At 43.1% G+C, this 17,001-nt stretch overlaps 1 protein-coding gene across 5 annotated transcripts in view; it reads left to right on the top strand.

The window, feature by feature from the left end:
* Positions 1-17,001, top strand: part of GNPTAB (N-acetylglucosamine-1-phosphate transferase subunits alpha and beta) — a 67,629-nt gene that overhangs the window by 1,304 nt on the left and 49,324 nt on the right. For 2 of the 5 annotated variants that reach the window (XM_084809576.1, XM_084809574.1), the window contains exon 1: positions 13,994-14,176. The exons of 1 other annotated variant lie outside the window; for it this stretch is intronic. Coding sequence is in view for 1 of the 4 variants with exons in the window: in XM_084809571.1 (XP_084665697.1) it covers positions 14,127-14,243 (117 nt within the window). In the remaining 3 variants the exon portion in view is untranslated. Of the gene's footprint in view, positions 1-13,993; positions 14,244-17,001 lie in introns of those variants that run through there. 2 more of the 5 variants (XM_084809575.1, XM_084809571.1) reach the window with 1 other exon arrangement.

Genomic DNA, 17,001 nt, shown 5'->3' with positions numbered 1-17,001 from the left:
AGTTGCCGATGCAAAAATGGTGACCTAGAACTCTGCGTGTGTGGGTATGCCCGTCCCTTGATTTTAATGGGCCCTGAGCTTTCAGCCAGAAGAGCAGTATAATTGCTGGATCTGCTCCATCATGCCTTACCATGCAAAAAGTGTTTTCCATTCATTGTGTTAAATTGCAGAAAAAGTTTGTTGTATATTTTATGATTTCTTAAATATCATAAAATATATGTGATATTTGCAAATTAGTGTTAGTTGCAACTCCAAATAATACTAAGTGTGGTTCCCGATGGATAACAAGGAGAAAAGACAGAGGCAAGTAGAAAAGAAGCGTGGCCATAGTTGCCCCCAGGGTAAATTAAAAGCAGCTGATTGTGCCTGGAGCTTATTACCTGGAATAAAGTAGCCACAATAATGTAATAGTTCTTTAAGATAAAGAAAATGTAACTAGAAGGAGAAGAAGAACCTATCCCAAATGTGTGTCAGTGGGACTAGTGTAAGGCAGAAAGGTTTAAGTAAGTGAGTTTAACTTGAAAAAGACAAATAAAGAGACAAGGCTGGTGCATAGAGCAGAAAGTTTTATATAAAAAGTTTGAAACATGATCTGCAATACAGGCAGATCAGCAAAGAAAAAGAAAGCAAAAGAAAAAGAAAAAATTTGTCTTCCCATACTAATGAATAAAAGTGTTATCAAGCACTTTGGGAAGCGAAATTGTTTACAGGAAGCTGTGCCTGAGAACCAAACACTTCTAGCCTATGCTGAAAATGCTTGCTAGTGTTGTGCTGCCTCATGGGTAACATGTATGGTATAAATAACCCATTTAGCCCAATAGCTCATGGTTCAGAGAAGCTGTCTGATCCAAAAATTAAGTATGCCTGTGTGCTGTAAGTTACCCAATAAAGCCTCCTTGTAAGTAACCCCCCCCCCCTGCTGGAATCCCAAAACACAAGTTGGGCTAGAGCGCCTCACCCAGTATCAAACCCTGCTGTTAGAAGCCATGAAAGCAGGTATGAAGAAGTCAGTTAATATGACCAAAGTGTCTAAAGTGCTGCAAGGTGCCACCGAGGCCCCAGAGCGTACTTGGAGCGTCTTTCAAATGTCTATCGCCAGTATACCTCCCTCAACCCAGAGGCCCAAGAAGACATGGATGAAAGAAGAAAAGAAGAAGACCCAGCAGAGGCAGAAGATTCTTAAAAAAGAACCAGTGTGCCCAGTGTGGACAAGATGGACATTAGTGGCATGAATGCCCAAATAAAATAAATCAAATACACAAAGGAAAAAAACAAAGGGGCCAGAATGGGCGAAGAGAGAGACAGCTTGAGAGGGGCCGTGACATTGACTGTGAGGGGCCGTGACATTGACTTCATAATTGACACTGGAGCAGCATCAAAAGCAATCAAACGTTAGCCTTAAACAAGAAGTCCAAACACTGAGCGAAGTTCTTCAAGCCCAGCGTTGCTTTGTCTTAGAAAATAAGCCATTCCCATCACAGAAGTTCATCCTTTCCAACCAAGAGTTAAAGTATGAGTTAAAGAGAGAAAAATAACCCTTTGACTCCCAGATGGAAAGAACTCAGAACCATCATACTTTCCACCCCCGCAGCTATGAAAGCAGCTAGAGTTAAACCCTAGATACATTGGACACGAGTCAAGAGAGCGAGAGGGGGAAAGTAGACTATAAACAGAAATCCTGAAAATCCTTTAAAAATCATTCTGAAAAAGCAGTAAGAAGACTCAGGCTAGACCTTACTGTGGACACACTGGGAGACTGTCCCCCTGCGTACGGTCAGACCTGCAACTGGAGAATTGAAGAAGGGGACTAGACCCTACTGCAGCTTGCCAGGTGAATAGCTGCCCAGCGTACGGTCAGATCCCAAAGAAGATCAAACATGCGTGTTGTAGTGTTAGTAGTGTTGCATTGTGTCTCCTTAATAAGGTGCAAAAAGGGGGGCCAGCCCCTGAAAGAGAAAGTTTGTCCCAGGGATTTGCTGATAATTACTGGCTTCACCTGGCTAACATCACGAGAGTAAAACATTTTTGTTTGCCAAAAGGTATACCTGCAAACAGGCTTATTAGCTCTTGCCTAATACCTGTCTGTAGACATCCTGGGAACATTCAAAAAGATACCATGTTAAGAATTTATGGTGTAAGTTTAACTTATTCCCAAAATGCTAATTGGGGCGTGGTTGCAAAGATCCTACCCCCTACAGAGTTCACTCTACGCACCCCCATCATTGCTGAAACAAATGCTACGTGTGCACGAATGCTTAATTGTCAAAAATTTTCCAGAAAATACAAAGCTATCCCTGGCCCCCTTCCACTGTAATAAAATTCAAAACATATCTTTTAATGATGCCCACATACTTTTGCCTCATGGATAGTTTTAGACATGTAATTCCCGCACTTGGTCATTCATTCCTGCCAACTTGTCTGATAACCACCCATGTTGCCTCAGCCGCCAATTGAACTGGTGCCAATTCTTCCCCTGTAGCCCGAGAAAATCCGTCAACGGCAGCCTCGAGCACTCCAACTAACTAAAAATTGTAATAGTCATGTGCAGTTATATTCTGACTCAGAAAAATTGGCCTTAGCAATGTCACTGGTTAAGGTTCCAGGTTTAGCCTTGGCTAATAGTCTAGAGATCAACCGGTTAGCTTGCAGCTTAGCCAAAAGCATAAATGCCACCTCACAAGCATTGTCATTGTTAAATAAAGAGTTGCGTGATCTAAGAGGTGCAGTTCTAGAAAATAAAGCTGGTATAGATTACCTCTTCCTTCTTCATCATTTAAGTTGTGAGACACACCAAAAGCTCTGTTGTTTTAACTTAACTGATAATGGCAATGCTGTAGATGAACAGATCAACAAGCTGCACAATATAGTAGCTAACAAAACAATAAGACAAAACAATTAGCTCAATTAGTTAACCCCTTGGCTTCCAGATCTTAGCTAGCTTAAAAGCATTGTTCATCCTAATTCTACCAGTGTTGTTCATAAAAGATACTGTTATGTCTCTGCGTTCCTTGTCTTATAAGCTGTTTAACCAATCTGTTTTATGTCTCAGCTAGTAAAACTGCTGCCCTCTATGCTCTAATAGCCCAACAAGAGTCTAAGTAATATGTATGTCACAAAAAGCTTTGTATAGTTATCAGAAATGCTATAATTGTAATGAAATTATGCATTTAAGGGGGGAATGTAGCAGCCATATCAGGGGTCAGACTAAGTAGCCTCATGCAGTCTCATGCTTCATGTTCTTGCTGAGCTCTTTCTCCCTTGAATATATTGTTGTAAGCTGACGAGACACAGGAATTCCTTATCTTGTCAAAGGTCATACAATTGTATATCTTGTTCTCTGCTGTTCTCTTCTGTTCTCTCCTTATCATGGCTACCCTATAACCCAGTTCTTGTATTATAAACAATAGTGCTAAGAGAAAAAATGTTGAGGATTGCAACCCCATGCGGGAGGGGGAGGAGGAGCCATTTCATATATGTCACAATGTCTATAAAACCAATGTGCTAATGTAAATCAGGGCTTCTGGCTCTTTGGAAACGATTCCAGCCTTAAGCCCGCGCGTTAAATAAAGAATCTCTTTTTCCTTCACTCCGTGGTCTCTCTGACTCTGGGTTCTGCAACAAATCTGGCCCTGTCTTTGGATGCCCAAGTGGTATCTGTGTCACAAAGCACCTTTTACCAGCTACAATTGATTTGCCAGTGCAACCCCTCTTGAACAGAGATGGCCTGGCCACTGTTATCTATGCTCTGATAACCTCCAGATTAGGTTTCTGCAATGTGTTATACATGGGGTTGCCCCTGATGACTATTCAGAAACTTCAAATGGCCCAAAATATAGCTGTTAGAGTGTTGACTGGGACCAATTGGATAGAACACATCTCAGCAATGCTTAAGCAACTTCTCTAGCTATTGGTCCACTGCAAAGCAACATCTGAAGTGCTGGTTTTAACCTTTCAGGCTCTATTCTGTTTGGGACCTGGATATCTAAGAGAGCAGTTATCTAAGAAAGTCCCTGGGAGAGTGTCCCAGGGACCATAGGAATGCTCAGAAGAGCCCTTCCAAGGTCAGAGACAGTGCCCCAACCTTGGAAGGTGTAGTCAGAGATCCAGCCTCCCCCCCACCCTTGCCCCTTTGCAACCGGCATGGAAAGAACTGCGCCAGCTGCCCTCCAAGGTCAGAAAATTGACCTTAGAGAGGGGGAAAGGGGGCATTCAGTGTGTGGAAAGGGAAGGAAACCAGAGAGGCCAAGATACAAGTTAACCTCAGCCTCCTTTAGCCTCCTTCCCTCCCCCTCTGAAGGGCCCTCGCTAGATGGACTGAAAAGCTCATCTAGCGAAAATCAGGAAAGATGGAAGATGGGGAGGCGAAGATTCAGTTCAGCAGGGTGTAGGAATCTTGGGCTTCAGCTTGGCAGGGCATAGGAATCTCGGAGGCCTCTGAATTTGGAGGCTTCCGAGCAGCAAGGGCACAGCCAATAGGACTGTGCCTTAAATGACTCCAACACAAATCTGCCTGCGATTGTCTTCCCTGGGGGCCCTACTTGTGGAGGGGAAGCAGATGGTGATCAAGAAAAGGGACTTTTTGGTAGTGACACCCATTGGTAGAACTATCTTCCCAGCTGGCACTGAGAATTTTGTCTGCCCACTTCCAGGTGAAGACCTTTTTATTGACGCATGCTTTTTAACTTTTTAATCTGCTCTTAGATTTGTTAATGCTACTAACCCTTTTAATGCTGTCTTAATTGTTGTATTGTAATTTGTTTTCTTTTTATTGTTTTAATTATTACTGTAAGTCACCCTGGGGTTTGTATTGTAAGCTGAAGGACAGGATATTAAATATTATAAATAAATATCCTCAATCCTGTTTGCCTAAGTGACACAACAGGAGATTTCTGTCACTGTTTTCCAGATAAAGGTCCTTTTTGTGGTGCTTTTGATTGTGGAATGCCCTCTCCAGAGAGGCTCTCCTGGCTCCTGGTCTTTTTGGTGCCAGGCAAAGACTTAAAAAAAGAAATTCCAAGGCATTTTAAGATCATTTTAGGATGGATAGTTCTACTGTGTTAATGTTTTCCTTTTGCTGGTTTTATTTAGTTGTATATTGTGGTTGGTTTTGTTCTGTTTGTTTTTTAGGGTTCTTGTTTATGGCTTTTAATTTTTATTGTTAACTGCCCAGAGGACATTGCTAGTGGGCGGTATGCAAGACGTAAATAAATAAGGGAAGAAGATGGAGTTGCTTAAATAATTCTTTGCCTGTTTCTTGGCTCATGTGGGAGAAAGCAGTTGGGGGGCATAATATAGGTGTATTTGCAGTCAAGACAGAGCTATGTTGGTCTCTCAGATGCTGTCAGGATTCCTTTTGCCCCACTGAACTTCAAACGCCAAATCAAACACAGACAAGAGGCTTCAATTTACAGCTTTTAATCCATTACCACAAAGGATCATACAGATGCAAATTCTCAGTGACTCTCAGTCTGCAAGGAAAAGCCGTCAGCGGGTTCAAAAGGTAGCTATGAAAGTTGCCCACCATTTGAAAGAAAGGGGGTCTCACTAGCCTAACTTAAGGGGTGTGGGGAGGTCTCTCTCTCTCGTGAGGCTTCTAAGCACTGCTGTTCACACAGGGCCAATCAGGTAGAACATCTGAGTCCCGCCCCGGCCTTCTCCCTCTTGGCCCTATGTCTGCGCCTGGAATCTATTAATTGAGTCCCCAAACCCCACCGCTCCCTGTTTGCTATCTCTCACGGGTGTGTGTGTGTGTGTGTGTGTGTGAAGAGGGAACCTTCTCCTCCAGCTGGACCTTTGAAACCTGAGGAGCCTGCCTAGCCATGTCTGGACTAGCCTTGGAACATACCTCCCCCATGTCTGGTGGTTCTTCAAAATCTGAACTACTATCCCACTCCCTGCGCTCAGAAACACTCCTGATGCCTATTCCTAATGTATGATCTATGTGAGATAAAAGTTGGAGGAGATCAGAGACAAATCCATACATCTAATGGGATAGAAGAGAATCCCTTGACAGATAAAGTAAGACTAGACTTGCTCAGGAAATGTGTTTTTATTAGTGTAAACAGAGCATCCTAAGCAAGAATGTGCAGTATACATATATAGCTTATGCCTTGTGGTAAATATACATATGCATGTATTTTTCTTGCATGTACATACACTCTGAAAGCCAAACCAACTGTAGCTTCTTGGCATGTGTGCAATACATGCAGTAAAATACATGTATGTGTGATGGTAATACATGACTGTATTACTTTCAGAAAGCAGTACTGAGGGATTTCTGCTCGATCCCCTGGCTTTTGACCTGTGGGACCCCACAAGGTTACATCTTATACCTCATGATTTTTAACATCTGTATGAAGCCACTGGATGAGGTCAGCCAGGGATTTGGAGTGAGGTGTCATCAGTATGCAGATGACACTTGGCTCTATTTCTGTTTGTCATCAGAATCGTGTGAGGCTGTGGAAGTGCTGAATGTCTGTTTGGATTTGGATGAGAGCCAATCAACTGAAGCTGGATCCTGACAAGATGGAAGCACTGTGAACTGGTGGTTCCTGGATCCTGGAAGTTAGTGTATTACCTATTCTGGATGAGGTCACACATTTGGGGTACTCCTTGATCCAATGTTGTCATTGGAGGCCTAAGTAGCCTTAGTGGCCCACAACACCTTTTACCAGTTTTGGTTGGTTTGTCAGCTGTGGCTACTCCTGAAAAGGGATAGCCTGGCCACAGTGATCCATGCTCTGGTAACCTTCAAGGATTACTGAAATGTGTTATATGTGGCACAGCCCTTGGAAACGTCAACTAGTACAAAGTTCAACTGCTAGAGTTCCGGCTGGTTTATCTCGATGGAGCCATGTTACATCAGTTCTGAAAGAAGTATATCGGCTTCCTACTCACTACTTAGTCCAATTCAATGCGCTGGTGTTTAGCTTTAAAGCTCTAAATGGCCTTAGGCCCAAATATCTGAAGGATATACTTCCTCCCATTCTAACTGCTTCTGCATTAAGGTCATCAGAGGTAGCCCTTCTTCTCCATGTTCCATCATTAGGAGAAATGCATTATGCATATACAAAAGAGAAAGCTTTCTCTGTGGTGGCACCCAGGCTTTGGAATACTCCCCTAAGGGAGGTGCCCCTGCTACTGATGCTGTACTATTTTCAGTGTGAAATTGAAATCTTTTTATCTGCCCAGGCATTTTAAACTATTATATTTTCAGCTGGTTGACTGCTTCTCAGTTTTATTGATTTCTTGTTCAATGTTTTATGTTGTTTTTAATTCTCCTGTGTATTTTCTTTTTAATGTATACTGCCCTCAGGTACTTTTTTTTCTTTTCATGAAACCATGGTTTAGAAATTCTTACCATAAATTAAAATAAATGACGGTGATATTCCCTTCCCCACTCATCTCTCTGAACTTTTTATAAATGGCCAAATTATTTCTTATGCGTCTTATCAAAAGAAACTTTTAAAAAACTCAACAAACGCTTTTAAATAAGAAGCTGAAATCTCTTCTAACTCAATTTGCCACTTCCCCCACTGCATAACTTTATCAAGAGCTGCAGAACAATAAGCATGAGTTGAATAATATTCTTTACAGCAGGCAGAATTTGCTGTGACTTGTCTATGACAGAAATATTGGGAAAATGGTGTACATCCTAGTAAGATCCTTGCACATCGTCTTAAACAGCATCAACATCAAAATATCATTTCGGCTATTAAAGATGAGAGTGCCAAAGTATATACTTCTCCTATAGACATAAACTCACAATTTTTAAAGTTTTATTCTGACCTTTCCAGTACCGGTAGCAAGATATCAGAGCAAGATATGTATGCTTTTTGTCTCAGATTATGTTTAGATTCTTCACAACAACAGCTCCTTTTAACTCCTCTGCATTTAGAGGAAATTATGAATGCAATTATAAAAATGAATACTGGGAAATCACCCAGTCTGGATGGATTCCCAATTGAGTGGTATAAAATATTCTCCAGTTTTTAAGCTCCACAGTTTTACTCCCTCTATAATCATATTTTTGAGGCGGACTCCATTTCTTCATTATTAAATTATGTTTATATTACCATGATTCTTAAGCCTGGCAAGGATCATACCTATTGTGCTAATTATCGATCTATATTATTAATGTAGATATAAAAAATTAGCGGCAATCTTGGCTGATAGATTGCAACAAGTTATGTCTGCATTGGTTAGACCAGACCAGATGGGATTTATTAAAAATAGAGGGCTGATAATCTTAGTTTAGTCATTGATCTCGTCTCTTTAAACTCTGAAAGAACTGACCAGGAGGCCATCATTTCCTTGGATGCAGAAAAGGCCTTTGACAAAATTCATTGGAAATTTATTTATTTTTACCACATTGACCAATTTGAGTTTTCCTATAGAATTTTTGAAATGGGTTAAAATTTTATACCAAGAGCGAGAGTAATGACTAACAGTTTATTTTTGGCTTGTTTTTTTTTTACTTGGGCAGGGCACTAGACAAGGTTGTCCACTTACCCCATTGATATTCAACTTATGTTTGGACCCCCTGGAGTGTGGTATTAGACAAAATAGTAGTATTCACAAACTTGTCCATTTTGGCTTAGAATTTCAAATTAGCCTTTATGCTGATGGTCTGTTGTTGTTTATCTCAAAATTCCGGTTCCAGCTTTGATGAAATTGATTAATACTTTTGATGAATTGTCGGGCTATTCAATCAATTGGTCAAAGTCAGAAATAATGCCCATTGGAGATAGGGTATACTCTAGTTGCCAATTGGCAATTTCAATGGTGCCCAGAGTCTATTACTTGTTTGGGAATAATTATCCCTAGAGATATATCTCAAATGATTAGGTTAAATTTAAATAAGTTGATTAATGATATTTCACAAGATATAGATAGATGAGCATCTTTAAAGTTAAGTTTATAGGGAAAGGTTAATACACTTAAGAGGAATACTATACCTCAAATTATTTACGTTATACATGGGATCCCCATATTTATACCTGGCAAATATTTCCAAAAACCTAATGCTTTGTTTCATAAATTCTTTGGGGGTTCCTTTCCACCAAGAATATCTTTGAAAAGGATGCAACTTCCAATTAATGAAGATGGGTTCAGTTTTCCAGATCTTGCTACATACCATCGGGCTTATTTGCTGTCTGTTACCAAATTTTGGTCTTTTCTGCTCAGATTTGATTTTCCACCTTGGTCAGTGTTGGAATCTTCTTGTCTGGAGCCTTTCTCTAAATGGATGGCATTAGGTTCTTGGCATATTAAGGCTGATAGAGCTCCTCCCACAATCTTGGCAGTTAGAGATGTGTGGCATATAATGTCACACCAATTACACTTTGACCCATTAACCCATGTCAAATTGACTTTATGGGGAAATCCAGATTTAAGAATTGGAAAGAAAATGTTTTCATGGCAGACCTGGATAGATAAAATGACCTTTACACTGGATCAACGATTGGGTGTTGATGATGAGTTTTTGCTCTTTTCAGCTTCATGAGATAAATTTGATTTGCCTGCTACAGTGGAATGGCATTATTTGCAATTGAAACATTTCTTAGTATCTAGATTTGGTCCTGCTGCTTTTACTGCCTAGGAGTCTCCTTTGCTATTGGAAACACTTATTGAAGGTGACCAGATATATCGACCCACGATTCATGTTTACAAATACTTATTATCAACGAATAAATATGACACATGTGGTCTACAGCAGGAATGGAACAGGGAACTGGAATGTCCTATTTTGTCTAATCAATGGACTGCCATTTTGGCGTCTGTATCGGATATCTCTATGGATCTTTGGTTACGCCTTATTCAGCAAAAACTTTTGTTTCAGGTCTATCGGATGCCACAACGTCTCTTTCATAAAGGTTTGTCGAACTTGGATAATTGTTGGAGGTGTAATGCAGTTAACGCTTCTTTTATTCACATGTTTTGGAAATACCCAATAGTTGCCTTCTTTGGGGAAAAAGTTATTATATGGATAAATTTTGTATTGGAAAACTCTTTAATATATACTGATGTAAATGTTCTCTTAAATTACTTACCAGCTTTTTGGAATGTAACACACGGTCAGCGTAAATGGAACCTTCGTGCCCTTTTGGTTGCTAAAAGACTGATACTATGATACTGGAAGGATAGAAGCTCACTGCCTATAATGCAATGGATTGAAGACTTAACAACGCTAGCAACATTTGAAAGAGTGGTATATAGGCATAACTTGCAAATGGACTTATATTTGGATATCTGGTCTGCTTTTACTGAAGTTTGTGTGTAACCTGATCATGGCATCTGGCCCCATCACTTCCTGGCATATAGAAGGGGAAGAAATGGAAGCAGTGACAGATTTTATTTTCTCGGGCTCCAAGATCACCGCAGACGGTGACTGTAGCCATGAAATTAAAAGATGCTTGCTCCTTGGGAGGAAACCTATGGCAAACCTAGACTGTAAGAAGCAGAGACATCACCTTGCCGACAAAGATTCGTATAATCAAAGCTATGGTTTTCCCAGTAGCAACGTATGGCTGTGAGAACTGGACTATAAGGAAGGCTGAGCGCCGAAGAATTGATGCCTTCGAACTGTGGTGCTGGAGAAGACTCTTACGAGTCCCCTGGACTGCAAGGAGGTCAAATCAGTCATTCCTAAAGGAAATCAACCCTGACTGCTCATTGGAAGGACAGATACTGACGCTGAAGCTCAAATATTTTGGCCACCTAATGTGAAGAGAAAAGTCACTGGAAAAGACCCTGATGCTGGGAAAGATTGAAGGCAAAAAAGGGGAAGGGGACGGCAGAGGATGAGATGGCTAGGTAGCATAACCGATGCAATGAATATGAATTTGAGCACACTCCGGGAAAGAGTGGAGGACAGGAAGGCCTGGCGTGCTATGGTCCATGGGGTCACGAAGAGTCGGACACGACTTAACGACTGAACAACAACAACATGTGTAACCTATTATTTATCTTTTTCTCCCTAGAAAATTGTAATATTTGAAACTGAGGATTTTAGAATATGTTATATTTTTAAATTATTTTTGGTTTTCTTATGTTTTTGTTATGTTAAAACTCACAATAAAAACTAAAAAAAATATTTTTGAATGCGTGCCTCTCACTGTTTGACCCTCTGTCAGTTAGCCATGCTCTAGTCTAGGCTGAGCTATAAGTGGACTAAAGATTGCTGAGACTTTGGTGCATTTGCCTGATACATGACTCTGAAGACAGACTCTCTCGGAGCATGTATACCCCCTGACCCCACATGTAAACAAGAATAAATTCTATAGAACTAAATAACTGTAAATAAATAGCTATAAATTCCCTACTTTCTCTTAATAAATATCTTAGTTTTCCAGGTAAACAAACCCAATAATAGCAATTAAGCAAAACCAATTATGAAGGAAGCCAGCAGGGGCGTGGGGACTGTCCAGTGTATTGCACTGAGTGCCACATGTATGCCTGTCTGCCTGCTGGACAGAAGTTGTGGGCATATGCTTGGGGTAATGAGCTCCTGGCTCTCAGGGAACAAGTTCATTCTCTTGAAGCCAAGGTTGCTGACCTGGAAAAGCTAAGAGAGGCAGAGAGGTTGCTGAATGAAACCTTTAGGGACCTAATAGTGGTGTCCCAATCCCTTGGTGACAGGTCCTCTGCTGTCATGGAGAATGGGGGTCTTGGGAAAGGAGGGCATCATTCTGAGGAAGAAGAAAATAATCCCTTAGAAGGGACCCATTCCTTGGAAGCCAAAGAAATATCCTCTTATGCTGAGGATGGGCCTCCGGGAGGTGGGGGGCTTGTGGTAGTGGGAGATTAGATCATTAGACACATAGACAGCTGGGTTTGTGATGGGTGTGTAGACTGCATGGTAAATTGCCTGCCTGGTGCAAAGGTTGTGGATACAACATGCCATTTAGATAGCTTTGTAGTTAGTGCTGGGGTGGAGTCAGTTGTTGTGGCCCATGTTGGTACCAATGACATGGGGAAATGTAGTTGTGAGGACCTAGAAGCCAAATTTAGATTGCTAGATAGGAGGTTGAAATCCAGGACCACCAACGTGACTTTCTCTGAAATGCCACCTGTTCTACACAGCTGAGAACAGCTGAGAACAGCTGGTGAAGCTGAGGAGTTTCAATGCATAGATGAGACAGTGGTGTAGGGAGGAGTAGTTCAAATTTGTTAGTTGCTGGGGAACATTTCAGAAGAAGCTGGGCCTGTACAAGAGGGGCAGACTCCACTTGAACCAAAATGAAACTAGACTACTGGCACTAAACAAAAAAACGTGGCAGAGCAGCTTTTAAACTGAACCCTGGGAGAAAGCCAACAGTTGGGAAGCATCCAGTTCGAGTGTTGGGGCAAAAAATCCCAACTTCAAGTATAAGCTGATGGGATCTGAGCTAGCAGTGACTGAACACGAAAGAGAGCTTGGGGTTGTGCTGGACAGCTCGATGAAAATGTCAGCCAAGTGGGTTGCAACTGTGAAAAAGGTATATTCCGTGTTTGGCATAATTAAGAAAGGAATTGAAAATTAAACTGCCAAGATCATATTTCCTTTATACAAACCTATAGTGTGTTTACACTTAGAATACTGTGTTCAGTTCTTGTCACTGCACCTAATAAAGGATATTATAGAGTTGGAAAAAGTGCAGAAAAGGGCAACTAAGGGTGCAATCCTATTCATGTTTAGACAGAAAAAGGCCCTACAACTCTCAGCATTCCCCAGCCAGCCATGCTGGGAGTTGTAGGACTTTTTTCTGTCTAAACATGCATAGGATCGCACCCCAGAATGATCAAGGGGTTGCAGCCATTCCCCTTTGAGGAAAGGTTACAACATTTAGGATTGTTTAGCTTAGAAAAGTGGAGGAAAATTCTGAGAGTGCCTTGGACTGCAAGAAGATCAAACCAGTCCATACTCCAGGAAATAAAGCCAGACTGCTCACTTGAGGGAAGGATATGAAAGGCAAAACTGAAGTACTTTGGCCACATCATGAGAAGACAGGATACCCTGGAGAAGATGCTGATGCTAGGGAAAGTGGAAGGCAAAAGGAAGAGGGGCCGACCAAGGGCAAGATGGATGGATGATATTCTGGAGGTGACGGACTTCACCTTGGGGGAGCTGGGGGTGGCGACAGCCGACAGGAAGCTCTGGCGTGGGCTGGTCCATGAAGTCATGAAGAGTCAGAAGCGACTGACCGAATCAACAACAAAACCTTAGAAAAGGCGATTAAAGGGAGGCATGATAGAGCTATATAAAATTATGTATGGTGTGGAGAAAGTGGACAAGGAAATATTTTTCTCCTTCATAACACTAATGAATCGCCCACCAATACTAGTGAATCTTCCACTATAATACCGGAGAATCTCCCACCAATCCCATGAAGTTGATTGGTGGGAGATTCAGGACAGATAAAAGGAAGTACTTCACACAGCACATAGTTAAACTATGGAATTCACTTCCACAAGATGTAGTGATGACTACCAATTTGGATGGCTTTAAAAGGGTTTTGGACAAATTCCTGGACCATAAGGCTATCAGTGCTGGGCAATATGGGCGGGAGGACGCTTTTGCACTCATGTCCTGCTTGTGGGTTTCCCATGGGCATTTGGTTGGCCACTGTGTGAACAGAATGCTGGACTAGATGGACCCTTGGTCCGATCCAGCATGGCTCTTCTTATCATGTAATACTGTAATTGCTCACTAATTCCTACAGACTGTCTCACACACACACGTTTCCTGAAGTGTGGAACTATGCGTTGGGGTGAGCGTGCGAGAGAGAAAGAGCTAAGACTCCCGAGAGGGCCTTCCTTTCGCTATCAGTCACGGGACTGCGAGGAAGCCTGACAAACACATGACTCTGGGCTGGGCAGAAGCGGCGCCCCCCCTTCCTAGAGCGCGGCCGAGGCCCTTCCGCTCCCGCAGGAGGCGGCCCTGGCTGGCCCGAGCAGGCCCGTAGGTGGCGCCGAGGCTCCGTAGGTGGAGCCGTCGAGCCCGCCCGCTCCCGGAAGCAGCGGCCTCTGCGATGCGCCCGGCTGCAGGGTAAGGCGGCGGCGGCGGCGGCCACGACTGCCCCGCGGCCGCTTGCGACGCAGGTGGCGCCGGCAGGCCGCTGTAAGGTGATGGTGGCCGGCAGGCCATGCTGCTGAAGCTCCTGCAGAGACAGACCTATACCTGCCTGTCCCACAGGTATGGGCCCTGCCTTTGCCTCGGAGGCATCGTCCTCATGATCGTCTCCGCCCTGCAGTTCGGAGAGGTGAGAAGCGACCTCCCCGGCCCGGTTGCGAGGACCGCCAGCTGGTACCTGCCCAGGCGTGCCTTCCCTTTGCATGCGCCCCCCCCAATTTCTGTCCCCCCGGTGCTTTCTCTCCCCTTGGGACCCTCTCCCAGCTCCTTTCCAGGATCCTCCCCCTAATTGCGCGGTGGTTTTTCTTCTGCCAGCGCGTGCTGGACTTCCCTCTCCCATACAGCGCTCCCGTTTCTCCCCGCTCGCAGTGCCCCCCTTTCCTTCGTCCTGCGTTCAGGCGGCAGGGCCTCTCCGAGCCCTTCACAGCGGCCTTACAGGCCGGAAGGATTTTCTCTTTCATTGCATCGCTATGCCTGGGAAATCTTCACCTGTTGGATTTCTGCCTGACACGTAATTGTTAAAGGCGCAGAGATCTTGCCCGGAAACGTAATTCCTTGCATGTGCTCCACGCACCAAGATCACCTCCCTGCAGCTCCCCCTCCCCCATATGTCCTTTTCAGGTTCCTTCCCATGTTATGTGTAGTCTAAAATGGACCTGATCCCTCTGTAATTGCCATTTCTGTTGCCTTTACAGCAATCCCTGCCCCTTGGGTGCCCCCTGCCCTTGTCTGTACCAGCAACCACCTCTTGCATGTGGCATTTTTTTGTTGTTTATTCAGTCAGTCACTTCCACCTCTTCCTGACTTCATGGACCAGCCCATACTTCCTTCCATATGACAGCCATTTCTCCTTGCATGTTTCCAATGCTCTCCCAATATTCTTGCTCTGCATGTGCCTTCCTTGCACTTACCAAAAGCATCCCTCTCTCCCCTGATTGAGTTACATTTCCCCATGGTATCTCCCAAACGGGCTGCAGGCAAAGAGGAGGGGAAGAGAAACTCTTGTCTGCTCACATAGCGTTAGATTTAGCCCAGTAACCATACAATTTAGCACAGCCTTCCCCAACCTCGTGCCCTCCAGAAGTGTTGGACTACAGCTCCTATCCTACCCAGGCCTGGCCATGCTCCATGGGGGGTCATGGGAGTTGTAGGCCAACACATATGGAGGGTGCTAGGTTGGGAAAGGTTGATTTAGCAGCACAGTGGACAGTATAAAACAAGCAGAAAATTAACCAATCTAAAATGTTGGGGTGTCACATCTGAGAAGGCCCTGCGCCCTATCTCTGGTCAACACCCATCTCGCTTCTGATGGAGGGGGGAAGCCCAGAGAAGGGGCCCTTGATTATTTGAAGGCATGTTCACATGGGATATTGTATAGAACCTCTAGCATCCTTATTACGAATTTTCTTCAGCTGTCTGAGTAGTGCACTTTATACCTCAGTATTTCCTTTCAAGGCTCTAAAATGGTTTGTCTGTTTAATTAAGTTGCATCACTCTCCCCTCTTTCTCCATTTTTTTAATTTTGGGGGCCAATTCATGGGAAGGAGTGGGAGAATAGTTCAATTCTAACTACTTCTGGAAAGTTTACTTCTCCTGAGAGTTCATTTTATTTCATTTCATTTATTATATTTCTATACTGCCCCATAGCTGAAGGTTCACAAAAATGAAAAACCATTAAAATACATTATATTTCCCATTATGGCGATAGCACTGACCTCCCTTATCAAGTTGTTGTTAGGATATATATGAGAAGCACCTTGAACATTCTAAAGCACTCTTCCCCACCTTGGTGCCCTCCAGATGTGTTGGATTATAACTCCCAGAATCCCCCAGCCAGCCATGTTATAGAAATGTGAAGTATTACTTTGAATTTTCATGTGATGCCGCCACCAAGGAGTTTTGGTGTGGGGGCAGATGGGAGTAAAAGAAGTGGAGCAAAGAGGTGGAGAAAGGTAAGGTGGCAGGAGTCATGAAGGGTGGCTGCAACAGGAGAAAGGAGCAAAATGTGTGGGACAACTTTTCTTCTCCCCCCCCCCCCCCCGAACTCTGGCAACAATAACTTGGTAACTATCCGCTGAAATTGGGATGAATAGATCAGCTCCAAATCATGCTAGCTACTTTACCAGATGTCTGACAGCTTTGGTCTGGTGATCAGTGTGTCAGTACAAGTCATATGATCTGATGGGTTTTTTCCATCTTCATGTTAATTTCTACCTCTTAGTTCCACACCAAAGCCTATAATGGGATATCACACAATGTGCCTAGCTTGTTTCCCAATACAGTAATAATCATTTGAGTTGTAGTCCTCAATGAAGTCTTCACAAGAAGAGCACAGTGGACTGTCTGAATTTTATGTTGAAAATTGTTTCTGGGACTGAAGCTTTTGATATATCTTGTTGGTATGGAACAGTCCGATAATGGACTGAGTACATGAGATAAGGGACTCATGCATGATCATTGTAGCTCTGGGGTTTCTTTGAAAAGAACTAAGAATGTATTATCCTTGAGACTAGTGAGTTATGTTGATTTTGTAAATTTCACATATGCATGGGGGAATTTAGAGCAGAGGTGGGCAGAAAGTAGATCTCCAGATGTTTTAGACTTCAACTCACAGCATTCCTGACCATTGGCCCAAACATCTGGAGATCTACTTTCTGCCCATCCCTGATTTAGAGCAGCTTTGTCTACTTAAAAGTAAATTTGACATGGCTGGGATGGGTCTGATCAACTCAGAGGCTTCGCATGTTTCTACGCATGAGGTGGAGAACTTCCTTTCCATTTTGAGAATAGCCAGATCAAATCATTGCTCTTCTTCATATAAAATACTAAGATCTCTTCAGCAGGAAGGAACACAACTAGCGCGCAAATGGTTCTGTATTACTTCCTAA

This window comes from Heloderma suspectum, chromosome 7 (assembly GCF_057233095.1).
Source record: "Heloderma suspectum isolate Gila_16-S chromosome 7, 16-S_ref, whole genome shotgun sequence".
In the NCBI taxonomy this organism is placed as follows: domain Eukaryota; kingdom Metazoa; phylum Chordata; class Lepidosauria; order Squamata; family Helodermatidae; genus Heloderma; species Heloderma suspectum.
The sequence above is the reverse complement of the archived record's forward strand: the minus strand, read 5'-3'. Positions and strand labels throughout refer to the sequence as shown.